At 46.7% G+C, this 17,980-nt stretch overlaps 1 protein-coding gene across 1 annotated transcript in view; it reads left to right on the top strand.

The window, feature by feature from the left end:
* Nucleotides 1-17,980, top strand: part of XPNPEP2 (X-prolyl aminopeptidase 2) — a 47,926-nt gene that overhangs the window by 14,455 nt on the left and 15,491 nt on the right. Inside the window, exons 7-13 of the mRNA XM_036739922.1 lie at nucleotides 2,748-2,894; nucleotides 8,048-8,149; nucleotides 10,150-10,231; nucleotides 11,613-11,808; nucleotides 12,632-12,721; nucleotides 13,190-13,299; nucleotides 15,265-15,342. Coding sequence (XP_036595817.1) covers nucleotides 2,748-2,894; nucleotides 8,048-8,149; nucleotides 10,150-10,231; nucleotides 11,613-11,808; nucleotides 12,632-12,721; nucleotides 13,190-13,299; nucleotides 15,265-15,342 — 805 coding nt within the window. The remainder of the gene's footprint in view (nucleotides 1-2,747; nucleotides 2,895-8,047; nucleotides 8,150-10,149; nucleotides 10,232-11,612; nucleotides 11,809-12,631; nucleotides 12,722-13,189; nucleotides 13,300-15,264; nucleotides 15,343-17,980) is intronic.

Raw genomic sequence — 17,980 nt, 5'->3', positions numbered from 1 at the left:
CTTCTGATCAATGGCCTGGGCCCCTTGTCCAGTGCCAGCAGAGGGCCCCCACAATCTCCCCCTGATCAGCCACCTAACCCCTACACTGTCTATGAGGCACCCACACAGCTGCCCCCAGGGCTCATTGTTTGTTGATTCAGTATGTGCCCTGAGGTATCTGCACTTCAGTCAAACCAAACCACCACCTGGGAGGTCAGGTCTTTCCCAATGTCCTCCCAAGTTGTAGGTGACTGCTTTATCCCCAACTTTTAATTATTTCTGCTGCACTAAAGTTCACTTTAAAGCACTTCTAATTGTTTGTGGGGGAATTTGGGAGACCCTGTAATTTTTTGCCTAAATGCCATCTTCCCAGAATCCTCTCCTGGACCCCTTTAGCAATCTGGGGAACTCTATGGACCCCTTCTCAGTAGGGGGGTCTTACTTTAAGCACATAGAATACATAGGATTACAAAGTTAATCAACTGTGGTAAAATATAGCTAAAACAAATTTTTTTCTTAAAGTTCATAGACCTCAGTTTAAGAGCCCCCAACTTAAACACTAAATTCATTGTTGGTGGAGCTGTGAGATGATCCAACCATTCTGGAGAGCAATTTGGAACTATGTCCAAAGGGCTTTAAAAATGTGCATACCCTTTGACCCAGCAATACCTCTTCTAGGTCTGTATCCCAAAGAGACCATGAAAAAGGGAAAAGGACCCACATGTACAAAAATATTGCTAGCACTCTGTGGTTGGCCAAGAATTAGAAATTGAGGGGATGTCCACCAACTGAGGAATGGCTGAACAAGTTGTGGTATATGAATGTAATGGAATGCTATTGTGCTATAAGAAATGATGAACAGGCAGACTTTAGAAACACCTGGAAAGACTTCTATGAACTGATGCTGGGTGAAGTGAGCAGAACCAGGAGAACATTGTACACAGTAACAGCCACAGTGTTCGATGACTGATTTTGATAGACTTAGCTCTTCTCAGTAATGCAAGGTCCTTAAACAATTCCAAAGGACTCATGATGGAAAATGCCATCCACATCCAAAGAAAGAACTACAGAGTCTGAATGCAGAGCAAACTATTTTCTTTTTGTTTTGTTTTGCTTTTTTTCTTTCTCATGGTTTTTCCCATTCGTTATAATTCTTTTATACAACATGACTAATGTGAAAATATGTTTAATCTGGCCTCAGACACTTGACACACTTACTAGCTGTGTGACCTTGGACAAGTCACTTAACCCCAATTGCCCTGCCTTCCCCCCTCAAAAAAAATATGTTTAATAGGAATGTATGTGTAGAGCCTATATTGCAGGCCGTCTTGGGGGAGGGGGAGAAAATTTAAAACTCATGGAAGTGAATGTTGAAAACTAAAAATAAATAAATTAACAACAACAATGAAGAGCCCCCAATTTAGAATAAGCCTATGTGGCCAGTGCAGCAGCTGAATGGTACCTGGCCTTTTACTTGGAAAATTGTTTAGAGCTCCCACCCCAAACTTTTACATATTTTATTGTCTTCAGTCCATTAGAGTATAAGTTTCTTGTGGGGGAGGGGAGTGTTATGTTGCTTGTTTGTATTTTTATCCTCAGCATTTAGCATAGGACCTGAACATAGTAAGTGCTTAATAAATGCTCTATCTACCCTTATCTATCTATCTATCTTGACTAAGAATGATGCAGCCTTGGTGAGGGTTTGGGAATGGTTTTCAGCATTGGGTTCATGGGATTTGGAGCAGGGACCTTAGAAATCATATAGAACATTTTAACCAAGGCACCTGAGGCCCAGAGATATTAAGGGGCTTGCCCAAAATCACAGAACTCATAAGTAGCAGAGCTGAGATTTGAACCCAGATCCTCAGACTTCAAATGCAATATTCTTTCCACTATATCTCATTCTTCACCTATTGGCTCCTGTTTCTTCCCCTCTGTACACATGACTTCTTCCTGTATCACCTAGGCAGGAAATCAGAAGACCACAGGGGCATAGATTTAGAGCTGGAAGAGAACCTTAGAAATCAGCCAGTCCAGGGGCAGCTAGGTGGCGCAGTGAGTAGAGCACCGGCCCTGGAGTCAGGAGGACCTGAGTTCAAATCCAGCCTCGGACACTTGACACATGTACTGCTGTGTGACCTTGGGCAAGTCACTTAACCCCAATTGCCCTGCCAAAAAGCAAAAAAAAAGATCAGTCAGTCCATTCTCCTCAGTTTTAACAAAGAAGGAAATGGAGATCCAGAGAAGTGACTTGTCCAAGGTCACTAAAGGGAACAAATAGAAGATGGAATGTGGATCCTAGTCCTGACTCCAAATCTAGCATTCTTTCCATTATGCTCTTCTCCTGGTCCCTCTTCTGCCATCCATCATGGCTAGTCTCTGTCTCTGCTGTTAGCCCCTTGTTTCCCATGGGGATTAACAAGATAAATAAATTGGGGGTGAAGGGGGAAAGGTCAAATGTCATTCCTCTGGGAACCCCTGGGTCTGAGTCCTGGTGCTGTCTTTGGCCTTTCACATTGGATCAGTCCCATTCCTTTTATAATGCCCAATAGCCTGATTCTTGGTGTTGCTGGAGGATCCCACTGGATAATGGATGTCAACATTTTTCTAACCTATAAATCTAACCTATAAAAGGTATGATTCTATTATTCTTCACTAGCTTCATCCTTTTCCCTGACACTAGTGCTAGGCATAAGGGAGCCTGGGCAGGGAAAAGAGTAGAAGGAAGAGCACCAGGCAGGACATAACTTCCTCCTTTCTCTCCTCAGACACATGGAAGAGTCTTGATCTTCTCCTTCAAGGTACCAACAGAAGCCTGGTGGCCATCACAGACAACCTTGTGGACCAGGTTTGGGGGACAGAGAGGCCTTCCCTTCCCAGTCAGCCAATTTACTACCTCCAGGAGAACTTCATAGGTATCTTAGTCCCTAGTATAATACAGACAATATTTGCTTGGTCCTTTAGCTGGGAGTTTTCCTATAAAAGGCATTATATCATGGTGAGAATAGGGGAGGAAATACCACAGAGAGAGTGGAAGCTCCCACAGAGTAAGGGCTTAAATGCTTATTGAATTGAAGGTTAATCCTTATGTCAGAGGCTCCCTCTCTCTCAGCCACAAAGGGCATGTGTAATGAGGATTTCTCATTTCTCCCTGGCTTATCTGACCCTACACAAGTAAACCCTGGGAGTGATATGATCTGACTCATTTTGCATTTATTCTGTGGCACCCTAAAGGTGAGTGAGGTGGCATTTCCCTCAGAGGGTCATCATCAGCTCCCTTACAAGCACTCAGGCTAACAAGACACCAAACATAAAACTTTTTAGTTGTACAATAAAGAACACAGAATTGACTAACACCTGAGTCCAGAAAGAGTCAAGAGAGTCACTTCTCAGTTTCTAGTGGCTCTTCCCTTTTCAGGGTCCTACACAGTTCCTATGACTCACGGAACTTCTCTGTACAGGGCACCAGTGTAGGGAGAGGTTGAGCCTGGCTTCTATGCCAGCTCCAGCATCCCCTGTTATGGGACTTCCTCCACTCCTAGGTCCATGTGGCTCAAGCTCTTTGTTACGTGTCTTTCCATCTCTCTCCCTCAGTTTGGCTTCACTGCTCCAGGTCTGTCTATGCCAGCCTCTCTCCCATTACGGCTCCATTTCTCTGCAGCCAATTGTCCTCTCCTGATATCTCTCTTCTACCTCTCTATCCTCTCTGGCCTCATGCAGCATAGGCCAAAAGAGAAGGCCATTTGAGCCCAAGAGCCCCTGTGGGGAGATGGGAAGGGACAAAGTCAGTTCCTTCCAGCCTGTGTTGCCCTGCAGTGAGGGCAACCCTGCTACCAAAGTCATTCTTGTTAAGAGAGAAAACCTGTAGAATAGTTGTCTCACATCATGCACCAGGCATAAAGAGCAATGCTCCTGTTTGCCCGCCATGAGCACTTACTCTGAGTTATTTTCCTAGCCACAGAGACAGGCTTGTACTGAATCATCCAAATTTCCCCCACCTTTCCTGGGTGACTGCTGGAGGTAAGAGTCTCAGCCTGAGCTTGGGGTGACCAGGGTCCATCAGGGCTCCAACTAGGGCCCAGGCTGTGGCTGGGAAACAGCCCCATGGGAGTAATTTTAATATGTTGTGCCCTTTAACTCCCCTGAGTGATGACACTAAGCAGGAAAAGGGCCAGACTCCCAGTTATAAATGACTGTGTCCCAGACTGCATTGGGGCTGTAACTGACTCACCAAGGGAGTGCCATCCCAGCAGGCTCCTTGGATAATCCTGGGCCTGCTTGGATGTGAGGAATATCACAAGTCTCCTGAGTGGGTGAGAGTCAAAGAAGGGGGTGGGGGACAGATTTCAAAATACCAGGTGTGATGTAACAAGTTCACACCTTCCAGCTTTTGATCTGTTATAAACTGGATTCTGCAACTTGAAAAATTCTTCTTTCTGTATCTTAAAATAGTTTTCTACAAAAAACCTTCCAGGCAGGAGCTGATAAAGTAGAAGAGAACCCCAATCTCTGTGGAATCTGAAGCTAGCAGGGCAGGGGCTTCCTTCATCTCTCTCCTAGAGGGGACTGATGCCAAATGGCATCAGGGCTTGCATGCCCACTACAAAGAGGAGGATACAAAGCAGGGGTGCCTTTGGGCCTGGCCGGAGGAAGCCCAGGGCAGAGAGGCCAGCTTTGGGATTTGTGATGGAGCTAATTCAGAGATGAACTAAAGTCAGGGGGAGAGAAACCACTTTCAGGGGTAAAAGAAAGGGAAATTATGTGTAGAGAAGATGACTACTTGAGATAGATAGCTAGATACATAGCTACCTAGACAGAGAGAATAGCAAGCAAGCCAGACAGAAAGAATAGCAAGTGAGCCAGACAGACAGAATAGCAAGTGAGACAGACAGACAGAATAGCAAGTGAGACAGACAGACAGAATAGCAAGTGAACCAGACAGACAGAATAGCAAGCGAGACAGACAGACAGACAAAATAGCAAGCCAGACAGACAGACAGAATAGCAAGCAAGCTAGACAGACAGAATAGCAAGCTAGACAGAGTAGCAAATGAGCCAGACAGAGTAGCAAGTGAGCTGGACAGACAGAATAGCAAGCTAGACAGACAGACAGACAGAATAGCAAGCGAGCCAGACAGACAGAATAGCAAGCGAGCTAGACAGACAGAATAGCAAGTGAGCTAGATAGACAGAATAGCAAGCTAGACAGACAGAATAGCAAGCTAGATAGACAGAATAGCAAGTTAGATAGACAGAATAGCAAGCTAGACAGACAGAATAGCAAGCAAGCTAGATAGACAGAATAGCAAGTGAGCTAGACAGACAGAATAGCAAGCGAGCCAGACAGACAGAATAGCAAGCCAGCTAGACAGATAAAATATCAAGCAAGCTTGATAGACAGAATAGCAAGCTAGACAGACAGAATAGCAAGCTAGACAGACAGAATAGCAAGCTAGATAGGCAGAATAGCAAGCTAGATAGACAGAATAGCAAGCTAGACAGACAGAATAGCAAGCTAGATAGACAGAATAGCAAGTTAGATAGACAGAATAGCAAGCTAGACAGACAGAATAGCAAGCAAGCTAGATAGACAGAATAGCAAGTGAGCTAGACAGACAGAATAGCAAGCGAGCCAGACAGACAAAATAGCAAGCCAGCTAGACAGATAAAATATCAAGCAAGCTTGATAGACAGAATAGCAAGCTAGACAGACAGAATAGCAAGCTAGACAGACAGAATAGCAAGCTAGATAGGCAGAATAGCAAGCTAGATAGACAGAATAGCAAGCTAGACAGACAGAATAGCAAGCTAGACAGACAGAATAGCAAGCTAGACAGGCAGAATAGCAAGCTAGACAGGCAGAATAGCAAGCTAGATAGACAGAATAGCAAGCTAGACAGACAGAATAGCAAGCTAGACAGACAGAATAGCAAGCTAGATAGACAGAATAGCAAGTTAGATAGACAGAATAGCAAGCTAGACAGACAGAATAGCAAGCAAGCTAGATAGACAGAATAGCAAGTGAGCTAGACAGACAGAATAGCAAGCGAGCCAGACAGACAAAATAGCAAGCCAGCTAGACAGATAAAATATCAAGCAAGCTTGATAGACAGAATAGCAAGCTAGACAGACAGAATAGCAAGCTAGACAGACAGAATAGCAAGCTAGATAGGCAGAATAGCAAGCTAGATAGACAGAATAGCAAGCTAGACAGACAGAATAGCAAGCTAGACAGACAGAATAGCAAGCTAGACAGGCAGAATAGCAAGCTAGACAGGCAGAATAGCAAGCTAGATAGACAGAATAGCAAGCTAGACAGACAGAATAGCAAGCTAGACAGAATGGCAAGTGAGCTAGACAGAATAGCAAGCTAGACAGAGTAGTAAGCAAGCTAGATAGACAGAATAGAAATCTAGATAGAATACATAGACAGGTAGATAGACAGAATAGGTAAATAGACAGGCAGACAGACAGGTAAAGTGAATATTTATTGAAAGCTTACAATGTGTCAGGCACTATACCAAGCCATTCATTTTGTTACATTCATTTTCCCCAAAAGTTTCTCTGTTTTCCCTTTAAGTTTGGGTCTCGCTGAATAGGTATCTTTTGAATAGTTTTAATATAGAATCCGTATCCCATAGGTGTATATCTCTTAGAGAACTATCTGGGACACTGAGAGGGTGAGTTACTTGCCCCAAGTCACACAGCCAGGATGGCTCCTTCCTCCAGGCCAACTCTCTATCCCTTGCAAGGTGCTAACCTGCCTTGGGAGAGAGTTCTCTCACAAGGGAGCTCCCTGCATGCTAAGTTCGCAGGTGTAGACCAAATATAGACACACATGGGAGTACATGAATAGGACTGTGATTTATTTCATCAGCATGGAGAATTCCTTCCACCAACACAAACCACAAGTGTATGTGTACAAATAAATAGACCACAGCACCATAGAAGGTGAAGACAGGCTGGCCTTGGAGTCAGAGAAACCTGGGTTTGAGTCCTGCCTCCGACCCATCCTGGCTGTGTGACCCTGAGTAAGTCCTTTAACCTCTCAGGGCCCCGGGAAACTCTGATCTGCATCAGTGGAGGGGGTTTCCATACCAGGAGATCCCCACACTCCTTAAAATCACAAGCCCATACAAATTACATTACATTGGGTGTGTGTGTGTGTGTGTGTGTGTGTGTGTGTGTGTGTGTGTTTATACATGCCTATAGAAATCCCCATTCATCTCTAGCTCCCAGAGGCTGGAAACTTTTATGCTTGAGACTCTGTGACTGTGACTATCCACTACCACCTAGTGACAGCATGCATGTATAGCAGGGACAGTTACTAAAGGGGGAGAATTTGGCCTCCAAAGTGTCAACACAAAACTGCCACAGGCAACCCGATGAATATAGAGCTTTACAAAGCTGTTATTGGGTCACTCATTCGTTCAATAAACATTAAGTTTTGTTTTTTTTTTTAAAGTCCTGTACTTGGTGCTTGGGGAGATACCAAGTTTCTCTAAAAGATGGGCCGGGATGGGGATGGGGTGGGGATGTAGAGGGGAAGGAGGGGGTAGGGGGAGGGCCAGGAAGGTTTCAAAGAGAAGATGGCTTTTGGGTTGGGCTTTAACAGATGGGTAGGGATTCCCCAAGAATAGGGAAAAGCATCACCAAAGTGAGGAAATCACAGGACATATTTTTAGGGCAGAGAGTAGTCCAATTTGACTGGTATGTAGATCATATGGAAGGAACTAAAATCTGCCAGATTTGGGAAGATCTTGGAGGCTGGGCAAAGAATTTGAACTTTGCTCAGAAGACAATAGTGAGCCATGGAAGATTATTGAGTACAGGAGTGACATCCCCAATTCTATTCTTATACTTCAATACTTCAATGGATCAGTGATCTCGTCAATGGGGGTACTCCCTCCAATGGTACAGATCACCACTCATCTATGCCTCCTTATCCTATGTGAGTCTTGTCCATGAATCTTCTGTAGAGAATCTACCTAATACTGGCAGCCTAATCAGGTGAGCTTGGTGCAGGTCAGTGGGCCCTTATGCATTTTCTGGTCCTCTCTGATTCCAGGGAGCACATGGCAGGATAAAGTCACAGAAATCCGAAACCAGATGCAAAAGCACGATAAAGCCCCCACAGCCGTCCTTCTGTCTGCGCTGGATGAGACAGCTTGTAAGCATAGTTGCTAACACTCAGCGGGTGAGGGTGGGGAGGAGGCATCGCACCCGGGGCAAATGGTTTGAAAAGCACCCTTAGTTGAGGACACCTCTCCATATCGTAGTGGACAGAGACAAAGACACAATCGAGAGGTTACTATTGGAGCAGTTGCTTTTAGGATGGTGGATGGTGGGGCAGAGGTGAGGGGGAAAGTTCTGGAAAGGGAGAAACTCACCCCCAGCACACCAAAAGACTACAAGTGAGGTCAGTGCCCTCTAAATCCCACGCACTGGGGCAAAGGCCTAGTTGCCCTGCCCTAGTTATAACTCTGCCCCATTCCCCACTCCAAAATCCATTTGACACTTAGGCCACTCAGACCTCTCCCTAAAATATCCTTCCCTCCCACTCACACAGACCTACAGCTTCTCTCCAAATGCCAAAGGCTTCTAGCTATGTTATCATGGATGGAACGAATAGGAAGGGGAAGGGGACTATGGCACTGTGAAGCCATTCTCTCAGGAAGTCCCCCAGCACTGAAGAGCTAAAAAAGCCCAAAAGGAAGGAAACCAGGAGGACTTCATAGGCCGTGGCTATGACCACCCCCCAAATCTGTAGCTGAACACCTTTCCTGTGTTAGTCATAGGATAATTAGAGACAAAAGTCTCTCCACTGGCTATGAGGCTCAGACCCTGGCAGTTAGTAAAATTAAGATCTTGCCTATAATACTAGCTAGCTTCCTTTAAAGCACCCTGGCCACCCCCTCTCCGGCACCCCTCTATTACTCTCTGACTCCCTGGCTAGAGAATCTACACTAACACACAATTGAGCCCTACTCTGTAACACCAAGTCGACCCCTCCCCTGCCACCATGACACCCAGTCACCCAGTCCTGGCCCTTAGCACAGTCTAGTCAAAGGATCACAGACTTTGAGACAGAAGAGAACTTTTAGGATGCTGAGTCTAGCCCTCTCATTTGAGAAATTGAGGCCCACAGTGGATGCTAGGTCTAAAGCTAGGAAAGACCTTGGCCTCTGAGGTCTCCTTTCACTTTACAGATGAGGAAACTGAGTCCCAAGAAGGTTAAATGACTTGCCCAAGGTCAGAGGAGGAGACTAAGGCTCAGAAAGGATCCTAAATCTAGAACTGGAAGGGACCTCAGAGGTCATTAAGTCCAACAAGGAAACTGAGGCACAGAGCCATCATCCACTCTGCGACATCTAGTCCAACACCTCTGTGACACCCAATCTAAACCCTCTCTTCATTAGCCAATCTTTATAGGGTGAAGACCAGCCCCCACTTTATGATGCCCAATCTAGCCCCTCTATACCCCCCACCAGTCCCATTCTATCGCATCTAGTCTAGGGACCCTAGAAGATCCAATCTGGTCCCCTCTGACATCTAACTAGCTTCTCTGTATTTTCCCTCTAAAATTTTCTGTCCTCTACAGTTCCCAGTCTAGCACCCCTCCCATAGTACTTAGTCCAAGCTCCTCAAGAATATTCAGTCTAACTCATTCTGTGTCACCCAATTTAGACTTTCTTTTTTAGGTTAAAAGAAACAATATACACAAAGCACTTTGCAAATCTTGTTGTTGCTCAGTCATTCAGTCATGTCCAACTGTTTGTGACTCCGAGGACCCTACTGTCCATGGGGCTTCCTTGGCAAGGACACTGGAATGGTTTGCCATTTCCTTCTCCAGTGGATTAAGGCAAACAGGGTGAAGTGACTTGCCCAGGGTCACACAGCTAGTAGATGTCTGAGGCCAGATTTGAACTTAGTAAGATGAGTTTTCCTGACTCCAGGCCCTGTGCTCTATCTGCTACACCACCTAGCTAGCCAATAATAATAATAATACTTTATCTTATTGATAAAGAGAAATAATACAGGCATTTAGGTAAGGGGGCATGGAGGAATTAGAGAGAAATCTTTAGGGAGCATAGCCACCAGTGGGGCTGAGGAATGACCATTGCTAGCCCCTTTACCTTGTAACAAGGTCACTCTTGGTTCTTCCCCCAGGGCTCTTCAATCTTCGCAGCGATGATGTTCCTTACAACCCCTTCTTCTATTCCTACACCCTACTGACCAACTCCTCCATCAGGTATCCTTTTCCTCCTGCTCCTTGTCAAGGCCTGCCCTGGACTGGCCTGCCAAAATGATGGCTGCTGACTCTATACTTGCTTTGACCTTTAGCATTGGTATGCCTTGGGACTAGATGCCTCTTTGTTTAACCCTGAATCGGCTCTGCCATCTCACTGGCCCACCTTATCTCCGGCTTTCTCCATCACTTAGAGTCCATGATGTTCTTTTTTTCTCATTTGCCCAAAGACATGCTCACAAGAGCTCCTCCAGTATCCCTAAGCAATTCCTCCAGTGTAGAACTAGAAGGGCATTTAGAGTACATCTGGTTCAATGCCCTTATTTATAGGTAAGAAAACCAAGGCCTAAAGAAGGGAAGTGGCTTGCCAAAGGTCACCTGGGTATTAAGGACCCAAGGCAGAATTCAAACTCAGGTGTTCGAACTGGACTCCAGAGTCAATGCTCTTTGTGTTGTACATGCTGCCTCTATTCAATAGAACCACAGGACCAGAGGCTCACAGATCCAGAGATAGAAGGTACAGGGACCTCAGGGGCCACCTAGCCCAACAGAAACATCATATAGAAAAGGAAACTGAGATGCAGACAAGTTAAGTGACCTGCCCAAGGTCATGCATTTAAACATCTGAAGCAGGATTTAAACCAAGTTCCTCTGACTCCAGAGTCAGTGGGCACGCCCTTGTACCACCCTGATATGGCCCACCTTAGGCTCCCCGCCCTGGGCCTCAGTTTCCTCTTCCACAAAATTCGGGGGTTGGATCAGATGGCCTCTGATGTCCCTACCAGCTCGAGGTCAACGATCCCAAGTCCTTGTTCTCTTTTCCCTGTGTCCTCCTGTTTGCCATTACTGGGCCCCACTCCATGCCTGACAGTGAGGGGTTGATGGTGGTGGTGGTGGGGATTTAGGTTTGAGGTCAGAAAAGCTTTCCTAACAATGAGTGCTATTCCAAAGTGGAAGCAGTGGATTGCCCCTCTCCTTGATAGGTGTGTTGTGGGAATTCCCATTCAGGTACAGGCTGGGCTAAATGTCCTCTCAGGTCCCTTCTAACTCTGAGACTCGGATGCTGAGATGCTAGTGGATTTCTGGGAGAACCAAAGGCCCAGTCACCAGACTTTTCTTCTTGCCTATACCTCGTCAGGAAGCCTGTCTTGGAAACTTAGTGCCACCCACCAAAGCATTCCGTTCTCAAGGGATGAGAATCTGGGCAAGGCTCAGATGCCACTGGTCAGACAGGCAGGGCTGGCCTCCCCTTGCCAGAAGCTGCCATTTAGCCCAACCCCACAGGGAATTTTTCCTAGGTGCAGCTCAGGGAAAGCAACTCTTTCCATCCTGGTCCTCAGAACCCCAACTGAGGCCTTCCTGATTTTTCCTCCATCACTGGCAGGCTATTTGTGAATGCAAGCCGGCTGAGCAATAATGTCCTACAGTACCTGAACTCAGATTGCACGGACCTGATGTGTGTGCAAATTGAAGATTATGGCCAGATCCGAGAAAGTGTCCAGGAGTATGCCTCAGGAGATGTACGAATCTGGCTTGGAACTGAATACACCACCTATGGGCTCTATGGGGTCATACCCCAGGTGAGGATGCCAAAGGGGCTCCAAATACTTTCATTCCACGACAAATACCAGGGTTACAGTCCTCCAACTCACCTTGCCTCTGTCCCCGGTGCTGAAGCTATCACACCTTGACCAGGTCCCCTGATTAGGAAAGCTACTGGAAAAATCACTGGGCTTAGAATTAGAAAAAGTTGGCTTTAGTTCCTGCCTTTGAAACTTTCTTGCTGTGTAACATTGGATAAGCCCCTTGATAAGGTCATTCCACAGATCTTATTTTACAGAAGAAGAATTGAGGCAGAGGTTAAGTGACTTGCCCAGGGTCACACAGCTGGTAAGTGTCTGAGACAGGATTCAAACTGAGGTCTTGCTGATTCCAGGCTCAGTGCTCTATCCACTGTGCCACCTAGCTACCTTGATTCTATTAATGACCAGTGGGAGGGGGCAAGAAAGGGGAAGATAAAATCCCTATCATTGGGGAGTTCACAGAACTAGAGAGAAAATACACACATACATGAAAAAGTTTGAGAATATGTACAAAAGTGAATGGGTACCAAGAAGGCTGAGTTCCAAAGTTTGGAGGAAAGAAGTGAGCCCTGTTTGGGGGTTAATCAGGGAATGTTTCTCGGAGCTGGTGTTTTTCATCTGGGCTTGAGAGGAGGGGGACGTAGGTAGGCATGGAGCTGGGGGGAAGGCATGAAGGGTGAGGGGAGTACCTAGATGGCCTTCTCCCTGGCCATGCTCTGGCACTTCCTACCTGCCTTTGGTTGGGCAAGGAGTCACTGGCCTGGAGGTGCCACCCAGGACCATCACTTCCTCTCGTTACTGCTCTCTGTTCCCTGGACAGGAGAAACTTGTAGAAGACTCCTACTCTCCAGTGATGGTGACCAAAGCTGTGAAGAACACAAAGGAGCAGGAGCTGCTCAAGGCTGCACATGTAAGTCATTAGCACCAAGGAGGAGTGTGTGGTCTGCTCGGATGGGAGGCCATGGTCTGACACCTCGGAGAAATCCACAAGAACAGCCATAAAGAAAAAGTCTTTGTTATAAGGATGTCTCTCTGGGAAGCTAGAGGGACACAGGAAGAAATTCAAGCGATGTAACAAACGAAAGATCGATATGAATTTGGTTTTTGAAAAGAAAAGAACATAGAACCTCCTATCCTCATGACCCTGACCCCCAGCCAGAACCTGAGCCTCACAGCTCCTCTGGGCTTCCCCACTGGCTCCTTTCCATTGAAGCTGGAGGGGTGGCATGCATCTCGATGGTTTGGAACTGGATTTACAGGGTACACCTCTGTGTTTTTCCCAACCCCTTCCTCCCTCGGGGGGCCCATGGCAGGGCCCTCATTGTGTGCCCCACCCTGGGTCCCAGCCCTGCAGCTGGTTAGCCTCTTCCCCCTCCAGGTGCGGGATGCTGTGGCTGTGATCAGGTACCTGGTGTGGTTGGAGAAGAATGTGCCTCAGGGTACCGTGGATGAATTCTCAGGGGCAGAACAAGTAAACAAGTTCCGGGGGTAATTGTGTGGCTCTTCTTCCCACCCCACCCCCACCCCACCCCATCCCCTTACACTTGACCCCCATCTGGTCAGGCCCTGACCTCACCTCTGGCCCCTTTGGTGTCTTCAGGGTTCCCAGCACCACAGTGACACCTGGTGGCTGCTTTGGGAATGGGGTGAAGTGGGCATTAGGGCCCAGGCCAGAGTACCTCTGGATCACCTAGTCAGGTTTAGCACCACTCTCAAACCCCATCTTCAGATGCAATGGAGCTAGGAAGTGAGCCCCCTGTAGCAGCCATACACCTGCCTTGTTCCAGAGCTCACCTAAGGCTAGAGACCAAATGGAGGTGGGGGAGGAGTGGGAAGGAGGAAAGAGAAGAGCCCTGGATTTGGAGCCAGGGACCTGGAATCTGAGCCCTAGTTTGGCTAATACCTACCTTAAGAACTTGGGTGAAGCCCTTCTCCTCTCTAGGTCTCAGTTCCCCCTTCTGTAAAACAAAGGAGGTAGGACTAGAGCTCTAAAGATTCTGTGAGTGAGAAATTTGGAGTCAGACAACCTGAGATTGAATCCTGGTTCTGCCACTTGCATCTGTGTGACCTTGGGCTAGTCCTTTTCCCTCTCTGGGCCTCCATTTCCTCATCTGAGGTCCCTTCCAGCCCTAGATCTAGGAGCCTATAACCTACTTGGTCCCAAACTGTAAGCCAGTAAAAAGCCTATCCCTTTCCCCGCCAGGAGGACATCCAGTAGGGAGGATTCAGTAGGGAGGATTTGGGGGCCAGGCCCAGTTAGGGCCAAGCAGCCCACTTTGGCTCAATTGAACAAGTACTCATTCTAAAGTGGCAGCTCTATGTAGAGCCCAGGGCTGGGGAGGGAGGATACTACAAGGTTTAGACCAAACTCGGTCCCTGCCCTCCAGGCTCCTAGCCTAGGAGAGGATGCCACATCAATACAACCAGCTGAGATACACATCACTGCTGCATAGTTAAGATGTTATCGAGGAGCAAACCAAGTTTTGTACAAAGCCCAAGGCAGGGAGGCTGATACTAAGCAGGGGCGTGGGTTGAAATTGGGGTGGGAGACATTATAAATGATCAAGGATACAGAGGTGGCAAGGCTCACGGTGTATCGGGAGAGAGAAGAGGGACTAAGGAGAGAGGAATCCAGTTTGAGTGAAGGAAATAGTGAAGATAAGGTTGTGCAAAGATTGGATGTTCTCAGATCATGAAAGGCCCTGAATGCCCACAATTGAATTAAAAATTGAATCAGCAGATAATAGGGAGCCCCTGAGGACCTTTAAGTAGAATGGCATGATCAGATGTTTGTAAAAGACAAGCCATACTGGCAGCCATATGGAGGAAGGGTTGGAATGCAGAGACAGTGGAAGCAGGAAGACCTCTAGACCTCTTGGGAGGTGGTTTTGATCATCCACTTGGGTGGTGGCAGTAGGCATAGTGATGAAAGGATTGTTCAGGAGGGTGAAGAGGAAATGGAATAGAGGAGGGGCTATATATAGCAGGAATCGGTGAATCATAGTGTATCTAAGCTGGAAAGGTCCACAGAGTCACACAAAGTCACAGAGTCCACAGAGCAAAAAAGCCTCCTGAGGGCAGGGATCGTTTTATTTTTGTCTCTGGTGTCCCCAGGGCCTAGCACAAAGTCAGGCACAGAGTAGGCATTTACTAAATGCTTCTTGATTGATTATTGATTTTCTAAGCAGGGAAACTGAGTCTCAAGAGTGGTTAAATGATTTGCCCAAGGTCATGTTGGGTGGCCAGCAGCAGAGCTGGGATTTTGATTTCAAACCCAGGGGTTTCTTTTTCCCATCAGGGCTAAGTCTGATGAGGATCTTCACAATCCAATCCTGCCCTAAATAGCTCATTTGAGCCCTCATTCTGGCCCCTCAGACTTCCTGATCCTGGCCCCTACACCCCCACCATCACCTCTTCCCAGACTTAGACCCACTCTCTTCTTATTCAATCCAGAGAAGAAGAATTCTCATCAGGGCCCAGTTTTGAAACAATCTCAGCCAGTGGCCTGAATGCTGCGTTGGCCCATTACAGGTATGCGTGTGGAATGACTTCAGAGGCCACAAGCCTGGAGGCTGAGTTGCCCATTGGAATTCAGGGGCCCTGAGCACTGTGGGCTGGGCAGACGCTTAGGAATCTCTCTGTGGGGAGAAACCATGAGGCTGGGAGCTTGGGCTGGAGCTATGTGAGAGCCCCAACACTGAGGGACTGGGGGAGTGGGAGATGCCTCCAAAGTGACAGCTGAATTTTTTCTTTCCTGTTGTTTATTCCTGTTGGGTAACCTGTGGGAGAGCTGGTGTGGAAAGTGGCCACAAAAGCTTCCCGTTAGTCCAGCTTGAGCTGAACAAGAGTACATCCAAGGGGGGTAGGCAAGCCAGATGTTTGGCACCTTCCTAGACCAAACATCTGGAAGCTTGGCGGAATTCTTTGGCCTGGCTGACCAGATGGCTCACAACATCACATAAACACAGCCAGGGAATCCCAGCAACCAAGAATATGAAAGCGGGAAGGGACCTCACACATGATCTAGTCTGGTTCTTCCATTTCACAGATGGACTCACCGTGACTCAAAGTGGGTCAGTGCCTTGCCCAAGGTCACGTAGCTAGTAATCTGGAAGCAGAGAACCTAGTTCTGCTGCTTACTACCATAGTGACCTTGGACAAACCACCCCCATCAGTTTCCTGTAAAATAAGAGGTCAACAACATGATCTTTAAGGTCCCTCCCAGCCCCAACATTTTCTGTTCTCTGATCTCTGTTCTAAGCTCTAAAGTTAAAACAAGTTCTCCCCAAGCTCTAACATTCTGTGGTCTAAAATTCTTTCCAATGCAGGCATTCTATGTTCTATGTGCTAGGAATCTTCTCTGTTCTGAGATTCTCTCTTCTAAAGTCCCTCCCAGCTTTGATTCAGTTCCAAGAGCCCTCCCAGTTGGGAATTTCTGTTCTAAAGTCCCCACCAACACTAAATCCTCTGACCCCATGCTAAGTGGCTAAACTGGTCCTGACTCCCAGTTCATTGGTCTCATCACTGCTCATCTGTACTCCACTGTACCCATGACCTAGTTGGGGCAAGGAGAAGAGGGGGATTCTCCCTCTGCAGACAGATCCTAGCTCCTGCCCACCTTAGAGGATTGTCTACATGAGTAATTAAGGCAGAAAAATTCCCACACACCCCTTCAGGCAATCTGGTGATGTCTCTCTGCCCTTAGCCAGGCTAGTCCATGGATAGTGGGGATTCCTGACACCCACCATCCGTCACCAAGCCCAGCCATTCCAACTTGCCTGGACTTATGCTGAGCCATAGTGGGGCTTTGGTTGGAGTCTTCCCACTCACCCTCCAAGGCCCCACCTGGGGGTGGGTCAAGCAAGTCCTTCCCTTGCCACCAGACAAGCTTCCTCTATGCTTGTTCCCATCCTGGAGGAGGTAATGTATCCCAGCCTTTGTCCCAAGTCACATCAGCCCTAAATCAATTGGTATGGATCAAATTTGTCTCTGGAAATCCCTATGCAACCCCCTTCCCCCACCCACACTCTCCACAGTCCTCCCCTTCAACCTTTGATATTGGAGGGGAGGCAGTGTTAGGAGTCCTACGTCCTGGGTTCTAGCCCCAGCTCTGCTACTGACTCTGCCTAACCTTGGCTAAGTTACTTTCCTGCTGAAAAAAAATGATGGGGTTAGACTAGGTGACCTTTAAGTTCTCTTCCAGATGTCACATTGCATGTTCTCTACTCTATCTGTGTGACTTTGGACAAGTCATTTCCCCCAACTACACTTTCCCCAATCTGTAGAACAAGGAGATTGGGCTAGAGAAGTTCTAAGGCTCTTCCCCTTACCTTATCCTATGGCTCTATCTTCCTTCCTTTTCCTTTCCTCATCAAGACTAGTGAATAAGTCTTGTGTCTTGTCCTTTCAGGGCCCTGCTCTATTGATTGCCAGCTAGCTAATATGGCTTACTAATTCATACTAGGTTATTGATAAAGGACTAACTCTTCCTCCTCCCCACCTCTCTTCAGCTAATATACATGTATTTTAAAGGGCCAATGCTTTTACCCCAAAGACAGGGAATTGCAGGGAGGTAGGAAGGGGAAGAGAAGGGAATCCTTTCTTTTTTTACATTGTAATTTATTACTTATTTTTAACATTCTTTTCTTAAATTTTGAGTTCCCAATTCTCATCCTCCCTCCATCCCCTCTCCTACCCACTGAATAGGCAAACAACAAATGATAGAAGTGAAATTATGCAAAATATTTCCACATTAGCTATATTTTTTAAAAAAAGCAAAAAAAAATAAAGTGAGGAAATTACACTTCAAGTATAATTTGCACTCAGAGTTCATCAGTCCTCCCTCTGGAAGCAGATAGCATTTTTTCCTCATGAATCCTTTGGAATTGTCTTAGACCATTGTATTGATCAAAGTAGCCAAGTCTTTCACAGTTAATCATCCTTACAATATTGCTGTTCCTGTGTACAATGATTTCCCAGTTCTTCTCACTTCACTTGGCATCATTTCATATAGGTCTTGTCATGTTTTTCTGAAACCACCCTCCTCATCATTTCTTATAGCACAGTATTATTCCATCACAATCATATGCCGCCACTTGTTCAGCCATTCCCCAATTGATAGGCATCCCTTCAATTACCAATTCTTTGCCACCACAAAAAGAAATGCTAT

Source organism: Trichosurus vulpecula, chromosome X (assembly GCF_011100635.1).
Source record: "Trichosurus vulpecula isolate mTriVul1 chromosome X, mTriVul1.pri, whole genome shotgun sequence".
NCBI lineage: Eukaryota > Metazoa > Chordata > Mammalia > Diprotodontia > Phalangeridae > Trichosurus > Trichosurus vulpecula.
Note: the sequence above shows the minus strand (reverse complement) of the source record. Positions and strands in the feature narration are given on the sequence as shown.